At 40.3% G+C, this 13405-nt stretch overlaps 1 protein-coding gene across 4 annotated transcripts in view; it reads right to left on the bottom strand.

Moving 5' to 3' along the window:
• MYH10 (myosin heavy chain 10) overlaps positions 1–13405 on the bottom strand; it is a 106133-nt gene that overhangs the window by 27354 nt on the left and 65374 nt on the right. For 2 of the 4 annotated variants that reach the window (XM_065034328.1, XM_065034329.1), the window contains 10 exons: positions 12787–12850; positions 10804–10902; positions 9763–9906; positions 9361–9456; positions 6104–6222; positions 5506–5658; positions 4940–5113; positions 3466–3639; positions 1612–1726; positions 505–567 (listed from right to left, as the gene is read on the bottom strand). In XM_065034328.1, the coding sequence (XP_064890400.1) occupies positions 505–567; positions 1612–1726; positions 3466–3639; positions 4940–5113; positions 5506–5658; positions 6104–6222; positions 9361–9456; positions 9763–9906; positions 10804–10902; positions 12787–12850 (1201 nt within the window). The remainder of the gene's footprint in view (positions 1–504; positions 568–1611; positions 1727–3465; positions 3640–4939; positions 5114–5505; positions 5659–6103; positions 6223–9360; positions 9457–9762; positions 9907–10803; positions 10903–12786; positions 12851–13405) is intronic. The other 2 variants (XM_065034330.1, XM_065034331.1) reach the window with 1 other exon arrangement.

The following is a 13405-nucleotide window of genomic DNA, read 5'->3' as shown; positions in this document are numbered from 1 at the left end:
AAAATAAAAGAACAATTCCAACAAGTCTAGAATAAGTGGATTTCACTTACTACCCCCACTACAAGTGCAGTACTCATTGTGATACTCCAATACATGCTCCAGCTCTCCTCTCAAAAAACAAGTCCACGTTCTAAAGCATTCCAGAGTTTTGTCAATGTTGGACTGCAGAAAGAAGCTTGATAGTGTCACAAAGCTGACGCATTCTCTCAAATGCTTGGAGCTACCAGAATTATCACTTCAGAAGCAATTCTGCATCTCAACATGGAACTAGGAAGCAACAAACCTTGTTCTCTGCAATGCTTCAATGCAATGCATAAATATAGATGCTATATGTATGCAGCAGCAGCTGAATAGGTATGCACTCGGAGACTGTTTGCCTTGGGGAGGGATACCTAGGTTTAGCATGAAATGAAAGGTTCGTGCAAGCCTACGAGCAAAAATGGGTTTTCCTGGAGATACAACAGCCCTGCCTTGAGTCGGCCTATTGTTTTTATATCCATTCACCTGGTGGATCATGAAGACCAGTAATATTGTCATAGAAACAGGCTCTCTGAATATTCTGAATCTCTAAGGCAGAGAAACAGCAAAAACAGAAAGAAGAGCAGATACATAAGACACTCAGTTAGTACACAGAACAGGTTTATCAATTGCAAACAGACTTAAGTGTGCTACAAAAGCAACTAGGCCACAACATATCCCATGCATGTTTCAATCAGCTGTGGAAGCAGGTTTTGAATATTTGAATAGTTTTAATATTTGGACTAGAACACTTGTGTTTCTGTGTGTGTACTCAAAAGGAAAGAAGATCCCCAACCAAAAAGTTCTTTATATGTTCATTAAAACTGTTCTCTGTAGCTGAAGCAAGTACTCCTGAGAATAAGAGGGAAACTCAGTATTAACCTACAGCATTGTCTATACTACAAGCTGGAATAAGAGACTACAGGAATTACAGACTATGGCATGTAAATGTACTCTAATTAATATACTCTGATGTTAAAAACCATATTAAAGAAGTCCCTGCTAAGTACTGATTTGTCTATTTCTGCTTCTTGGAATATTTTGGTAAAAGTGCTAAGAAATACATTAAGCTGATGTGCAGGTAAACCAGCTAAACAGAAGTGTACAGTTAAAATAGGAAAAGACTGCGTTTGAATTTAATTTGCAATATCTAAGCACTAATATGGCTGCTAATGAGCTTTATTTTAGGAGATGGAGGTTTCCAGGATCTCACCCACCACTGCACATGAAGCCTGTGCTCGCCTTAGACATTTTATTAACACCAAGTACCGCTACAGTCTTCACTGCAGCAAGTCAAACTAAGAGTCTGGGACAAGATTCTACAGATGAAATTTAACAGAGGGTAACAAGTAGTGACTATCAGTTCAAATAATGAACATGAGAAGCAGCAACTCAGAAATGGTACATGTGCAAGGGCCAGTAAGTGCAACCCAGCTTCCTTGTTGGACTTTTGGTGCTAATAGAGAATTTGCTGTAGATATTGACAAAATAGAGGTGGAGGGTGAGGAAGCAACAGGCACAAAAACCCCACCTCATCCAGCAAGGTAAAAAAAAGTCACTAACAACTTGTGTACTCAGCGTATCTCCTCTTACCATCCTTCCAGAGCTCTGCGACAAACTTGTCAGACGACTGGTGCAAGAGGGTGGCCACGTTGTCATTCAGGGGATCCATGTTCTTCATCAGCCACTCATCTGCCTTGTAATCCACCTGCAGAGCAGCCACGTCGCACACAATCAGACAGAGCAGCAGCTTTAGTTTTCAATATACCAGCATCAAAAAAACCCAAACAACTTCAAAATATTACACTGTTCTCCTCTTCTTCTTGATGCCTGCCTGCTATGAGTTAGTTGTGCCTCCTTAGAACAGTTCAAAGTACCAAAAAAGTTACTCTTCTTTTGAAAGAGAAAGTGGCATTTTCTTAAAAATTTAGCAGTTTGACTTTTTGCTTACTAATAGCTGGGATCATTTTTCAGTCTAACATTATTGCCAAAATAAGGCCTCGCTGTTCACTGTGAAGATGCAAAACCAACTCCAGTATAGATCCTAATTACATTATCTAAATGACTAAATTAAGGATGTGCTGCAACTTTTTTTTTTTTATTTTACTATAGCAGTCAAACACTTCGTTCTAGAGAGAAAACAAAGCTCTTACCTTGAAAGAATCATGGTTTGCAATGGTTTGCAATTAAACTATAGCTCAGCAGTTGAAAAACCAATGTTACCAGCATGAGCTTCATGCCAACCCAAAAGAAAACCCTAAAATTCCATAAGCCCAACACTATCTCTATGTAGACCAGCATGTTTCTGCTTCAAACGAACTGTGAGTTTTCTATTTTTAAATAAGGGCTTAGGAAGAAAAGCCACATTTCACTTCTTCCAGCAGCCAAAGCCAAACAAGTCATCAGCTTCATGCTTCTTGCAGGAAAAGCTACTGCACAAACAATTCCAGTTCTGGAGGAAATACGCATTCCGTTGGAAAACTGAAAAACGCCTCTGTCAGAGGACGAGCTGCAGAACAAACGCCCGCTCGGCTGGGCAGAAGGAAAACGTTCTTCAGAACAATTAGTAGCCAGGCACCAAGTGGTTTTGCTTCATTTTGATGATCTAAAAGAAACCTTTTGTTTCACAACTAACCTACTATTAACTGCAGTAACAGTGATGATTTCATTATTTTTAATATACTGTTTTAAATACTGATACAATAAAATATGTGATTTATTTATTTCTTTCACTTTTTGCTACAATTCTCTAGTTGTTACCACTGACACCAATGAATAAATAACAAGTTACTTGTCCTTTAAATGAAAATTAAAGGATGGCTCTTAATCATCTGCACAAACATTTTATTCTAAATATCAGGCCAAAAGCTGGTACTAGAGTTAAGTTTTAACTATTTATGAAACTAATTACACAGCATGGCCCTATGGAATAGATTGTGAGGGTTCCACAAAATACCAACAAGAACTGCACAGTTATTTCATGGGCCTGTTCACATCGCAGCTGAGGTCCGTCCCTCAAAGGGAGAAAACTAACAGCAAAAATGAGAGGATATCAGCTCACCTATAAGAGGGGTTATACAGAAAATCTGATGTGAACTGAGGAGATAGAAGTGAAGAGGGTGCAGACACAGCCCTGCTTCAAGCACACTATCAACTTGGACATAGATATTAGGAAGAGATGTCTTTCAATAAAAGTCCTGAGAAAACTCACCTGTAAGACCTGACAACAAAATTAAAGGCAATTGAAATATTTACTAAATCTAATATTAATTTCTACTTTTCAGTTCTATTTGGTAATGAAAGTTCCATCAAAGCACTCCTTAATATGTTTGAGAAAATGAAACAAGACCACTCTCCTGCAAGAGTATTTCTAAATTGATAGCTACACCGCATAGTACTTTCCCCAAACCAAAGTTTCTAACCGAGTATTTAATATTTAACCCTTACCTTCCCCGCGTAGTGAATAATGCAGAAATCTGCTTTGTCCTTCAGTTGTCTTGGCTTTTGGAACTTGGAGTGGGTTCCTTGCTCTTGGACCAACTTTTCCACAAACGTCTTGTCAGTAGCTTTAGGGAACCAACATTCTTCGTCCAGTAGCGCTAACACGCCAGGAGGGTTTGCCTGAAATCCAGTTGGATTTAATCTCTGTTAACATCCCTTCCCTTGCTAGTTAATTTAAGCACTCAATTTGAAGGTTCACTTATTCTTGAAATAAAGAAGGGAACAAGCAATGTCTGTATTTTACGGCTGTAGAACTGTTGGACAGGGTCATTTCCCTCAGGGAAGACAGACTGATGTACACAGGGAACCAACAGAAAAAAGAGAGTTTATAATAATTCATACTTCAAAAGTTTCTACTGAATGTAAAGTTTAGACACATGAAGAGAGATGTTTCTATGTGCCTGCGACACGGCATCACCTACCTCATTTACAGAATGATCACAAAGCTAATGACATTTGCTTTTCAGGAAAAATAAATAAATAAATAAAAATCAAGTCATTTGATGCATTTTTAGGATGGTCACCTGAACACCGGCGCACTGAAAGCATCCACACCTCCCCCCGCCCCGAGGCTTTAGGGCAGAGATTTTACGTTCCAAAGAGGCAGAACCTTCTGGAGTTCCACACTCTAAGCCCAAACCTTTGATAACTGAAACAAGATTTCCCTTTTCCTACTCTAAAGACAAACAAGAACGTGGCTCATGGGCTTTTCTGCTCCTCAGAACACGCAGCGTCATGGGCAGCTTATCCATGCTCTAGAATACACACACAGAAATGTGGAGGGTAGTAACTACAATGCCCTATGTTTAATTTTAAAGGTCACAAAACAATTTTGACAGCAAGAACTTTCAGGAACTATGATCTTTGTTCTCCCCCAATCCAACTGCTCCTCCTGCTCTTTAGAGCCTCTTCAGCTTCCAGAGATGGAGCAACCAGAGAAACGTGTTAACAGAGTGAATAAAACCACCTTTAAGATACTGTTTTCCTATTTGCAGATACATGGGGAAAACTCTACCCTAAACAAAGTTTCATGAATTTTGCTGTTGTTTTCAAATGCAAAAAAATTACCATAAATCTTGAGAAGCTTTGAGTCACCACTATAGAGCTCCTCTAACACAATGGCATGGTTTAATATGAAAGTGACAGGACTAAAGATTTCATTAGTACCAGCAAAAAAAAGTATGAAATTAGCAGCTGAATATCTTTAGTTCAGTGTTCTACCCTAACATCAGGGTAAAATCCTGTAAGGATAAATTCTTTTACTAATTTATAGACTTTGCATTTCAACATTCAAATTAATTCAGCTTTTGTGAAAGATGTGCGAGAAATCTCTGCACAGTCTTGCAGTTTGCAGGCAGCAAAAGAGAAACGCAGAAGTCTAGCCTCTACTCCTCAGAGCATTAATTATGCACAAACTTACAGGTCTTTCAATTAAGTCAATGCAAGGCTGCAGATCCAGTCCAAAGTCAATGAAATTCCACTCGATCCCCTCTCGCTGGTACTCCTCTTGCTCCAGGATAAACATCGTGTGGTTAAATAACTGCTGAAGCTTCTCGTTGGTGTAGTTAATGCAGAGTTGCTCAAAGGAGTTCAACTGCAAAAATAACATTAGTAAGCAAGAATAATCGAGGGACAGGATTTACCACCTATCTGGAAGTCAAAAATTTGACTGTACAAGGAAATACCCCAAAAGTCTGCAGCACTCAAATATATTGTAAAAGAAACTGGAAAGAGCATTATTCAAATCTCTTATGTTTCCTGTTAGATATAACTAAACTAATGCATAGTAGGAAAAATGATCATATATAAAAAATAATTCAGACCTAAGTATGATTTTTTTGGCACTGTAATTGAAGGTTCTCAAAGCATTTGCACTCTACAAAAGAAAACCCTCCTGCCCCTGCAGCCTCGGACCATGCAGGGATTAAGTCCCGAACGCACAGGAACAGGGTAAAGAAAAATCTGATTAAGGGTGTTTTGAAGTACCTCAAAGATTTCAAACCCAGCAATATCCAGAATTCCAATAAAAGATGCTCCCTGTCGTTTGGTCCTGTCCAAAGCTTTGTTAATGCGGTGAACAAGCCAGCGGAAGAGCCGTTCATAGGTGGCCTTTGCCAAAGCTTCCACTGCAAAGTCTGCCTGAAAATCCAAACAGGAAAACTTATCTACCCCGGAGAAATCAGCGAAAGAACACAGACAGATGTTATCACAAATAACTAAGGAACAGAAAAAGTTTAATGGGGTTAATAGCGAAGAGGAATGAAAACAAGCAGTAGAAACAGTGAACAGTTTGATTAATGTCATGAAAAATTTGTTTTTAAAAATGTTTCAGAAAAAAACAAAAGCTCTCTATGCATTTAATATGTACAATGACTACACTGAAGGATGAAAGTAGCAGCAGATCAAGGAAATAGAAAGGTTCCTTCTATTCTGCTATTATATTTTAATAAATGTTCTTATATGGTAAAAATCAATAAGCTTAAACAAAGCCACTGGCAGTACACACTCAATGCCCACTTTCTGTATTAAGAGCTAAGTAGGACGAGGTACAGTTTCACTTCATCTTTAAAGCATCACAACTTACTTGTTCTTTGGTCTGGGCTTTCTGCACGTAGTCTCTGCCCACCTTGATGCGCGGGGTCAGGATGGCACGGGTGAACTCCATGACGTTCATCCCCAGGAGGTGGCAGAGCTTCTGTGCCACTGGAGAGCAGAACAACACACGGAAGTGCTGAAATACTCACCAGCAACATCGGGACGATGAGCCAGTGACAAAGGTCGTCATGTGCCCACTTAAAAAATGAACCGCCATCCGCAACAGTGGTTTGGGTGACGCACAGTTTGGTGACACATCTGTCCCAGGGACAGAACCCTGCCCAGCCCTCCCAGTGCCCGCTGGAACCTGCGCCGAAGCACAGTGCTGGGAACACTGGATGCTCATCACATTGCAGGGAGGGCACGTACTGGTCCACAGCTCAGGTGCAAGTGTTCATTGGGTTACTTTAAAAGAGGAAATGCATTTTCTCATCTCCAGAAAAAAAAACCAACCCAAAACAGACAGTGCGAGGACATCACAACTCCATCACACTGAAGGTTGCTTAAAATCTCTGTTTCGCTTTCATCAGTTACACCAGTGTCATGCTGCTGTCACAGACGTTGTTCAAACAGTTCACAACATGGTTTGTAATGGTCTATATAGAACGATATTTCACATCGAGCAACAATGCAAGCAGCAGCTTTCTTTAGACAGCATGAACTCTCCTGGTGTCACGTTCATTATATGAAACAACCATCATTACATATTCTTGCTGAATCAAACCCTTTTTCTAAATAATTTTCCCCATAGGTTAGGTGTGTCTGATTCCATACTTCTAAAAATGACAGTGACACTAAAGGTATTTTTAGGTTCAGGTAAGTGTTGCCCCTCAGCAGGGCCCTCCACACTGCCAAGTATGTAGCCCCTTATCTTTGCAACCTGACAGCTCCTCCTTTTACTGTCAAGACGAAAAAACAAAACATTTTTACAAATCAGCATTGGCAATTAGATTTTCACCCCACTTTATAAGAGCTTCCTCTGCAATTTTTTCTTGCTGATACTAAAAATACTATTTACTACTTGCTCATAATGTTGAGATTCTCTGTCTATATATTCATTAGAAGGGTTCATGAATCAACACACAACTTTATCAGTGAAATTAGGGTAGCATCACAAATTAAGCACTCCTTTCATTTTAGCTGCACACAGGAGCATTTCTGGGCTTTGACTATACAAACATACATCAGCACATCAGAAAAAACTTAGAGCTTAGTGTCAAGCAGCAAATGCTGCCAGGATCTTTAAAAAAACACCGAGAACATGAAAATACTAAATAGCCATGAGCATCAGCTTGGTACTCTGGCACGACAGATAGCATTGAAAGGATACTACACTTTTTTAGGAGGAGGGTTTTCCCCCATGCAGCACTTCAAACACTACACTCAGCTCCTTCTTCCTGAACTGTAATATGGAATTTATTGTCCCTACCTTTCCAGTTTGTAGTAAAACACAGCTTAGGTAACAATAACAACAATAAACCGTGGCAGAGGTAATACTACAAATCCCATCTGATTCAGACGCTGAGGGAGGGTGCAGCCAGCAGTTCAGAGCATTGACTGACTGAAACAAAACCATTTTCAAGCCAAAACTCTACTGGTTCCAAGCATAGGACTGGTTATAACTGCAAAAATTCCTTTGAAAAAGTGCAAAAGCCCTGTAGAAAGCCATGACTATCCTCGCTTCTATTACTATTGGGTTTTGGATATGAAATTCTGAATTATTAGAAAGCAAAATGTACTGAAAAGCTTGTATCACAGGTGAAGCGTGAACCTTACGAGGTTGCTGATAAACACCTGCCCTTTTAGCAGAAAAGCTTCTTCCAAAGCTGGCAAGTGTGGAATAACTATCTCAATACAGCTTCTCCGTCCTCTTCATCCAGCGAGGCTATAAGGTTTTCTTGCCACCTCTTCTATCCATGCTTGAAATAAATATTTTTAATCCATATTTATTATTTATAAGGCAGAATTTGCCTTCCATATTCTTTGAATAGGTTCACATCTCCACTACCCAAATTCCTTCCCATCTGTGGAGATACTGACCTGATCTACTGCAAACACGCCTCTAAATGAGCTGAATTGCTACCGAGACACACTTATTTCTCTGAAGGATGCTAAAGAAACTCGTTACAGTGAGATGTGACAGTATGGATGAGAAGAAGTGAGAGATCAGCCTCACAGGTACAATAGCAAAGACCACATAACCAAATAATTTTTTAAATGCAAGAGAACAGAAAGATGCTTTAACTATGATCTGAGCTTTTCAGCCTCTTTGCTTTACAATTCAGAATTTTCTATCCAGTATTAGAAATACCCAATAGTACAATATACTTATAGCAAATTTTATAATTACAAATTGATGTCCAAAGTTCCAACTGTCAGGCAAATACTGAGTCGGTGACTACTGAGTTTTAATCCACACTGCTTGCTGGAGCACTCTGGGCAGCAGGCACCGCCCGAGAAATGATAAAAACTGGGGACACCGCAACTACCTGCACAGCAATTTAGGACATTTGCAAAATGAGACACAGACAAGAATTTGAGTTGTGCACGTGCAGCAGGTCCCGTGAATGGTTCTTACTGCTTTTTCCACTGGTGTCAATTCTCAAAGCCAACTTTCCATGAGAGCATTTAAAAGGTTGGTACTGAAGAACTAAATTAAAAGCCTGAGATTTGCTTCAGCAGCAGCAACCTTTTTTTAGTGCAGAAATATACTCCCCCAAATGCTGATCACATTGCAGGTACCAACTGACAAATAAAATCTCAGTCACACTGCGGTGCCACTTCAGAAATCAGATTTTTCTAAATACAGCATTCCCACGTTCAGCCATTTCACTATGGAAGTTGTGCTTGGCTCCAGGGCTCTCACCATTGGCAAGAAAAATGCTGTCAAGACCCAAAGAAAACAAGCTGATTTAAGCACATACTTTTTCCTGGTGCTTAAGTCTTTGGAGATAGCTATAAACAGGACTACAACTGAAATACTTGTTCAAGGTTTAGAAGCAATGCAAACAGCATAAATTCTGTTGATGGATACTTAAATTTGTCTGCATTATGAGAGTAGAAGAGGAGAGTTTAAATCATTGCCTGTGGGCTACTACCATAACAGTCACGGCCTATTTCTGGCACAGAACCTGTCGAGGAAGCTCCTAAGACTGTTCTGCACTTTCAAAAGGGGGCACTAAGCACACGGCAAGAAGAAAACCACAGCTCAAGTCAGAAGAAGCTGTACAAACGTGATCAACTTACCAGTATTCTCTGGCATAGAAGCTTGGTCAGTATTTCTCTCCTTCTTAAAGGAAATATTCCCAAATTGTAGCACTGAAGATACCACTTTCAGCATTGCTGTGTTAACAAAAGTCATATGCAACAATTTAATCAAAGAGAGCTCAGCTTAACAAATTTCTCTTCTGTTACTTGTGTCACTTTCCTTCCAAATTCAAAATCTGACTTCAGAAATGAAATAAAGTTTGTACTGTACTTTTGGGGCAAACAGCTTTAATTCAACTCTAGCTCATGTTAAGCCAAAGTTTGCTGCAGGCTGTCAAGACACCGAAGCAACATTAAATTTGGTGACATTAGACGAGCAAGCGTGTGTGCGCGCAAGAGAAAAAAGTACACTCTAAAAATCCAAAAGGCTCAATAACTTACACAAGATCTCATCGTGTGAGAATCCCATTATGTGCATGGCCTCCATAGTCTCCTGAAAGTTATCTTTGTCTTGTTGCCCAGGTATAGGGATGTAGCCATTAGACAGAAATCTGTAATTGTTAAATCCTTCAAGCAGCAAGTCAGCTGTAGTGGGGGGAGAAGAAGAGAAAAATAAGCTAAAAATGCCATTCACATCTACATTCACATCCAAACCACACTTAGTAAAACCTGTTGGTCAAATAGGCTACAAGCTATTACACCAGCTTCTGAAACTCTAAAAATATGAATGGATCTTAGAAGTTGAAGCCTGATACCGAGAATCTTTATCTGTAGCAAACTACACAAGCTTTTTAATGCATTAAGCCTGTAAACAGAACATGACCCAACTCAGATCTAGCATAATCTCAAATCCCTATCTGGAATAACCTAAATGTAGTATCTCTATTGAAAGGTGACGGACACAGGCAGAAATGGCATTAGGTGTTGGTGATTACCACATCAAGGATGCTGAGCACCAGTTTATCTCCAACAGAAAGGGAAAACATAGATCAGCTCTTTGAAGTTTGTACCTTCATATAGTTTCGCTTATCACAACCTAACAAATTCCTAGTTACCGAGAGAGAAAAGAGCAGAAGATAATGAATACGGTACTTCAATGGCTGAAGACAGCCCCAGGGTTTCATTATGTTTCAGTAAAATGGCTGCTTTTCCACCCAGTTTGAAGGCATGGGCCAGAACAGACAGAGGGTCACTGCCAAACGGGTTTATCATTTATCAGCTGGGAGCACTGCAAGTTCAAACCAGTGATTCCCAGCCAGACACTGACCAAGCTGGACTTTGTCATGTAGGAGCCATTGCTTGAAACGCAAGAGCTGCTTGACAGCATATTTGATAAAACACAGAAGTTATTACAAAACAAAGCCACTTGGCTTCTCGTTCTTTTTCTAAACCTCACTGTTTCATGACCAAAGAATAGCTCAAACACTGAAATAACAAACAAGACACATAGACAGAAGCAACAAAATGAGATGCTCTACTTACACTTGAGGTGTTCTCCTGCTCCAGCCAGTAGCTGATAGAAGATATGAAACGTCCGCTCATCTTTAGCCTGACGAACAGCGCGAGACTTTTCCAACAAGTCTAATTGTAACTAGTCAAGGATCTTCTACAATTTTGAGTTAAAAACACCCAACGCAAACAAAACTCTCAAAGCAGGCTACGTAAGCACTTTAAAACCAAACAGATCCTAATAGCTCTTAAGAGAACTTAATAGAATAGTAATCGCAGGACTATGTTGAATATGAACTTTGCGTGACTTTAAATGAGAGATTTCAAATTCAGGCTGGTAGAAAACCACAGTTAATTCCAGCAAACTAATTTCTTGAGTGCTGGCTGCATTTCCTTGCTACCTGCAGCGGACAATTGCCTGGAACGGATGAGCTGGAGTCCAAGCGGGAGGGCAAGCTGCCCATTCTTTTTCAATCGCTTCTCCTAAGGTCAGGGCTGAACTCTTCATACCAAAAATCCAGCAGCTGCTGAACTCAAAAGTAGTTTATCTGAATGGTGTTTTTCATTTATTTCAAGCACTGCATTTTTACATACAACCTGCACTGCTGTTAAATGGCTCCCAAACCCCACTTGTGCAGCAGACAGTGTCTCCTAAGGTGTAATGTTGTTTAAGTTTTTATTTCTTGATATGCCATACTGTAGAACAAACATGGGATGGGGATTTGAAATGGCACAGGTTACAGGCAAAGATGAGTTCCTGTGATAAAAAAAAATCCCTAAGATTTAAGTTCTCCTACTTTCACAAGGCTCTAGGCAAAAAAAATTCATCTGAACTTTCATAAGAGCAAAAGCTGCCTGCCCTCCTGCGCTGAATGAAAAACCATTTATCAGTAAAGCATATTTTCAATACCTAGAGAACTCTCCCAGCCTTATTGGGAAATCACATTTCGTGACAGTTCCAAACATTCAATGAACTTAAAAATTAAGCAGTTTCACTAACAGCAACAGAATGTAAGCTTCACTGCAGCGTTGTTTATGATTAATACTCACTAATTGTTTACCGAGACTTCCGCTTTCATAATTTTACGACCACCCTATTGCTATTCCCCCAGAAAACTAAACAAACTAAAATAAATTACATGTTATTTGTAATATAAAGAAAATAACTTTAGAGAAGGGCTTTCAGTGCAAGTATTTTTACTTGTTATTACACAATCATAAATAAAAATGAACCTTAAAGCTAAAACTGAATTAGGTTTCAGTATAAACTGCTAGTAGGTGTCATGTTATTGAACCTATGTTGGTATCTAGAAGACCTAAGAGAACAGAAGGTTTCCCAGCACTTCCGGCTCCCTCACTTTCTAACCAGCATCAGCTCCTCCTGCAGCACCGCAGCACCAGCACCGCAGCACCAGCACCGCAGCACCAGCACCAGCACCGCAGCAGCAGCAGCACCGCAGCAGCAGCAGCACCAGCACCGCAGCAGCAGCACCGCAGCAGCAGCAGCACCGCAGCACCAGCACCGCAGCAGCACCAGCACCGCAGCAGCACCGCAGCAGCACCAGCACCGCAGCAGCACCGCAGCAGCACCAGCACCGCAGCAGCACCGCAGCAGCACCAGCACCGCAGCAGCACCGCAGGAGCAGCACCGCAGCAGCACCGCAGCAGCAGCACTGCAGCACCTCAAGAGGAAGGTGTTTGTTTTTTTATTCTAGAAATGTTCATAGAGCAAGCGCCTTTCAAAAGGTTTCCCTATGTAACACACCTCGGTTTTAAAGCTGGTTTGAAAATCCAGCAGATTTCTGAGTGCAAAATTTGGGGATATCTGATTTCTAAGCATGAGGAAGCAACGCTGACTTTGTGATATTTGATTGGCTGTTTTGAAACAAAGAAAGATGTTGTCAAAGGAATGTAGAAATGTGGTAACCTTTCACTGCATTCCACTGAATTCTACGGTTAAAAGCAAAACAAGCAGAAAACTTGCATTTTACGATGACGTGGCATGAAGTAGGATACATGTCTCAATGTTGGCCCCGACAATATAACCAGTAACATCAAAGTTAATCCTAATAAACTTGCCCTGCAAAGAAAAGAGATATTTTTTGTAACTACTATTGTTTTTAAGACAACAATGCTGTTAAAACATAATCATACTTGCATTCATGTAACAAGCACTTCACACAAGTTCTAACAAAAGCTTTTCCCTTCAATGTACTTGGCCATCATTGCAATGAGTTACTCTGCACACATACGCTTCCTGAAGATTAAAGAACCCGTATTCATGATACATCTGTAACCCAGACTCATTAAAAACTTTGGAAAGTGAAGCTCAGTGTCTCACATTGACCAAACACAATGTCTAAGGCTGCTAGCAACACTTACATGTTAAGATTTCTATAGCACCTTCAGGTACCAGCAAGTTCGCTCTATCGGCAGTAATCCTGGCTCTGTGTGCTGCCCAGCTTTATTTCCATTCTTTTAAACCAGGACGGCTGCTCTCAGCATGGCCTCTCTCTTCCAGCACTCGGTAAAGAAAGGACTAAGAGAAGCAATATACTGATTTCTTCCACACATGCCTCCTTACCTCCCCAGAGGACGAAATAAAGAAGACAATCCCTACATGTAGAGTAGCTCT

This window comes from Columba livia, chromosome 18 (assembly GCF_036013475.1).
Source record: "Columba livia isolate bColLiv1 breed racing homer chromosome 18, bColLiv1.pat.W.v2, whole genome shotgun sequence".
NCBI lineage: Eukaryota > Metazoa > Chordata > Aves > Columbiformes > Columbidae > Columba > Columba livia.
This window is presented reverse-complemented; position numbering and strand designations above follow the sequence as displayed.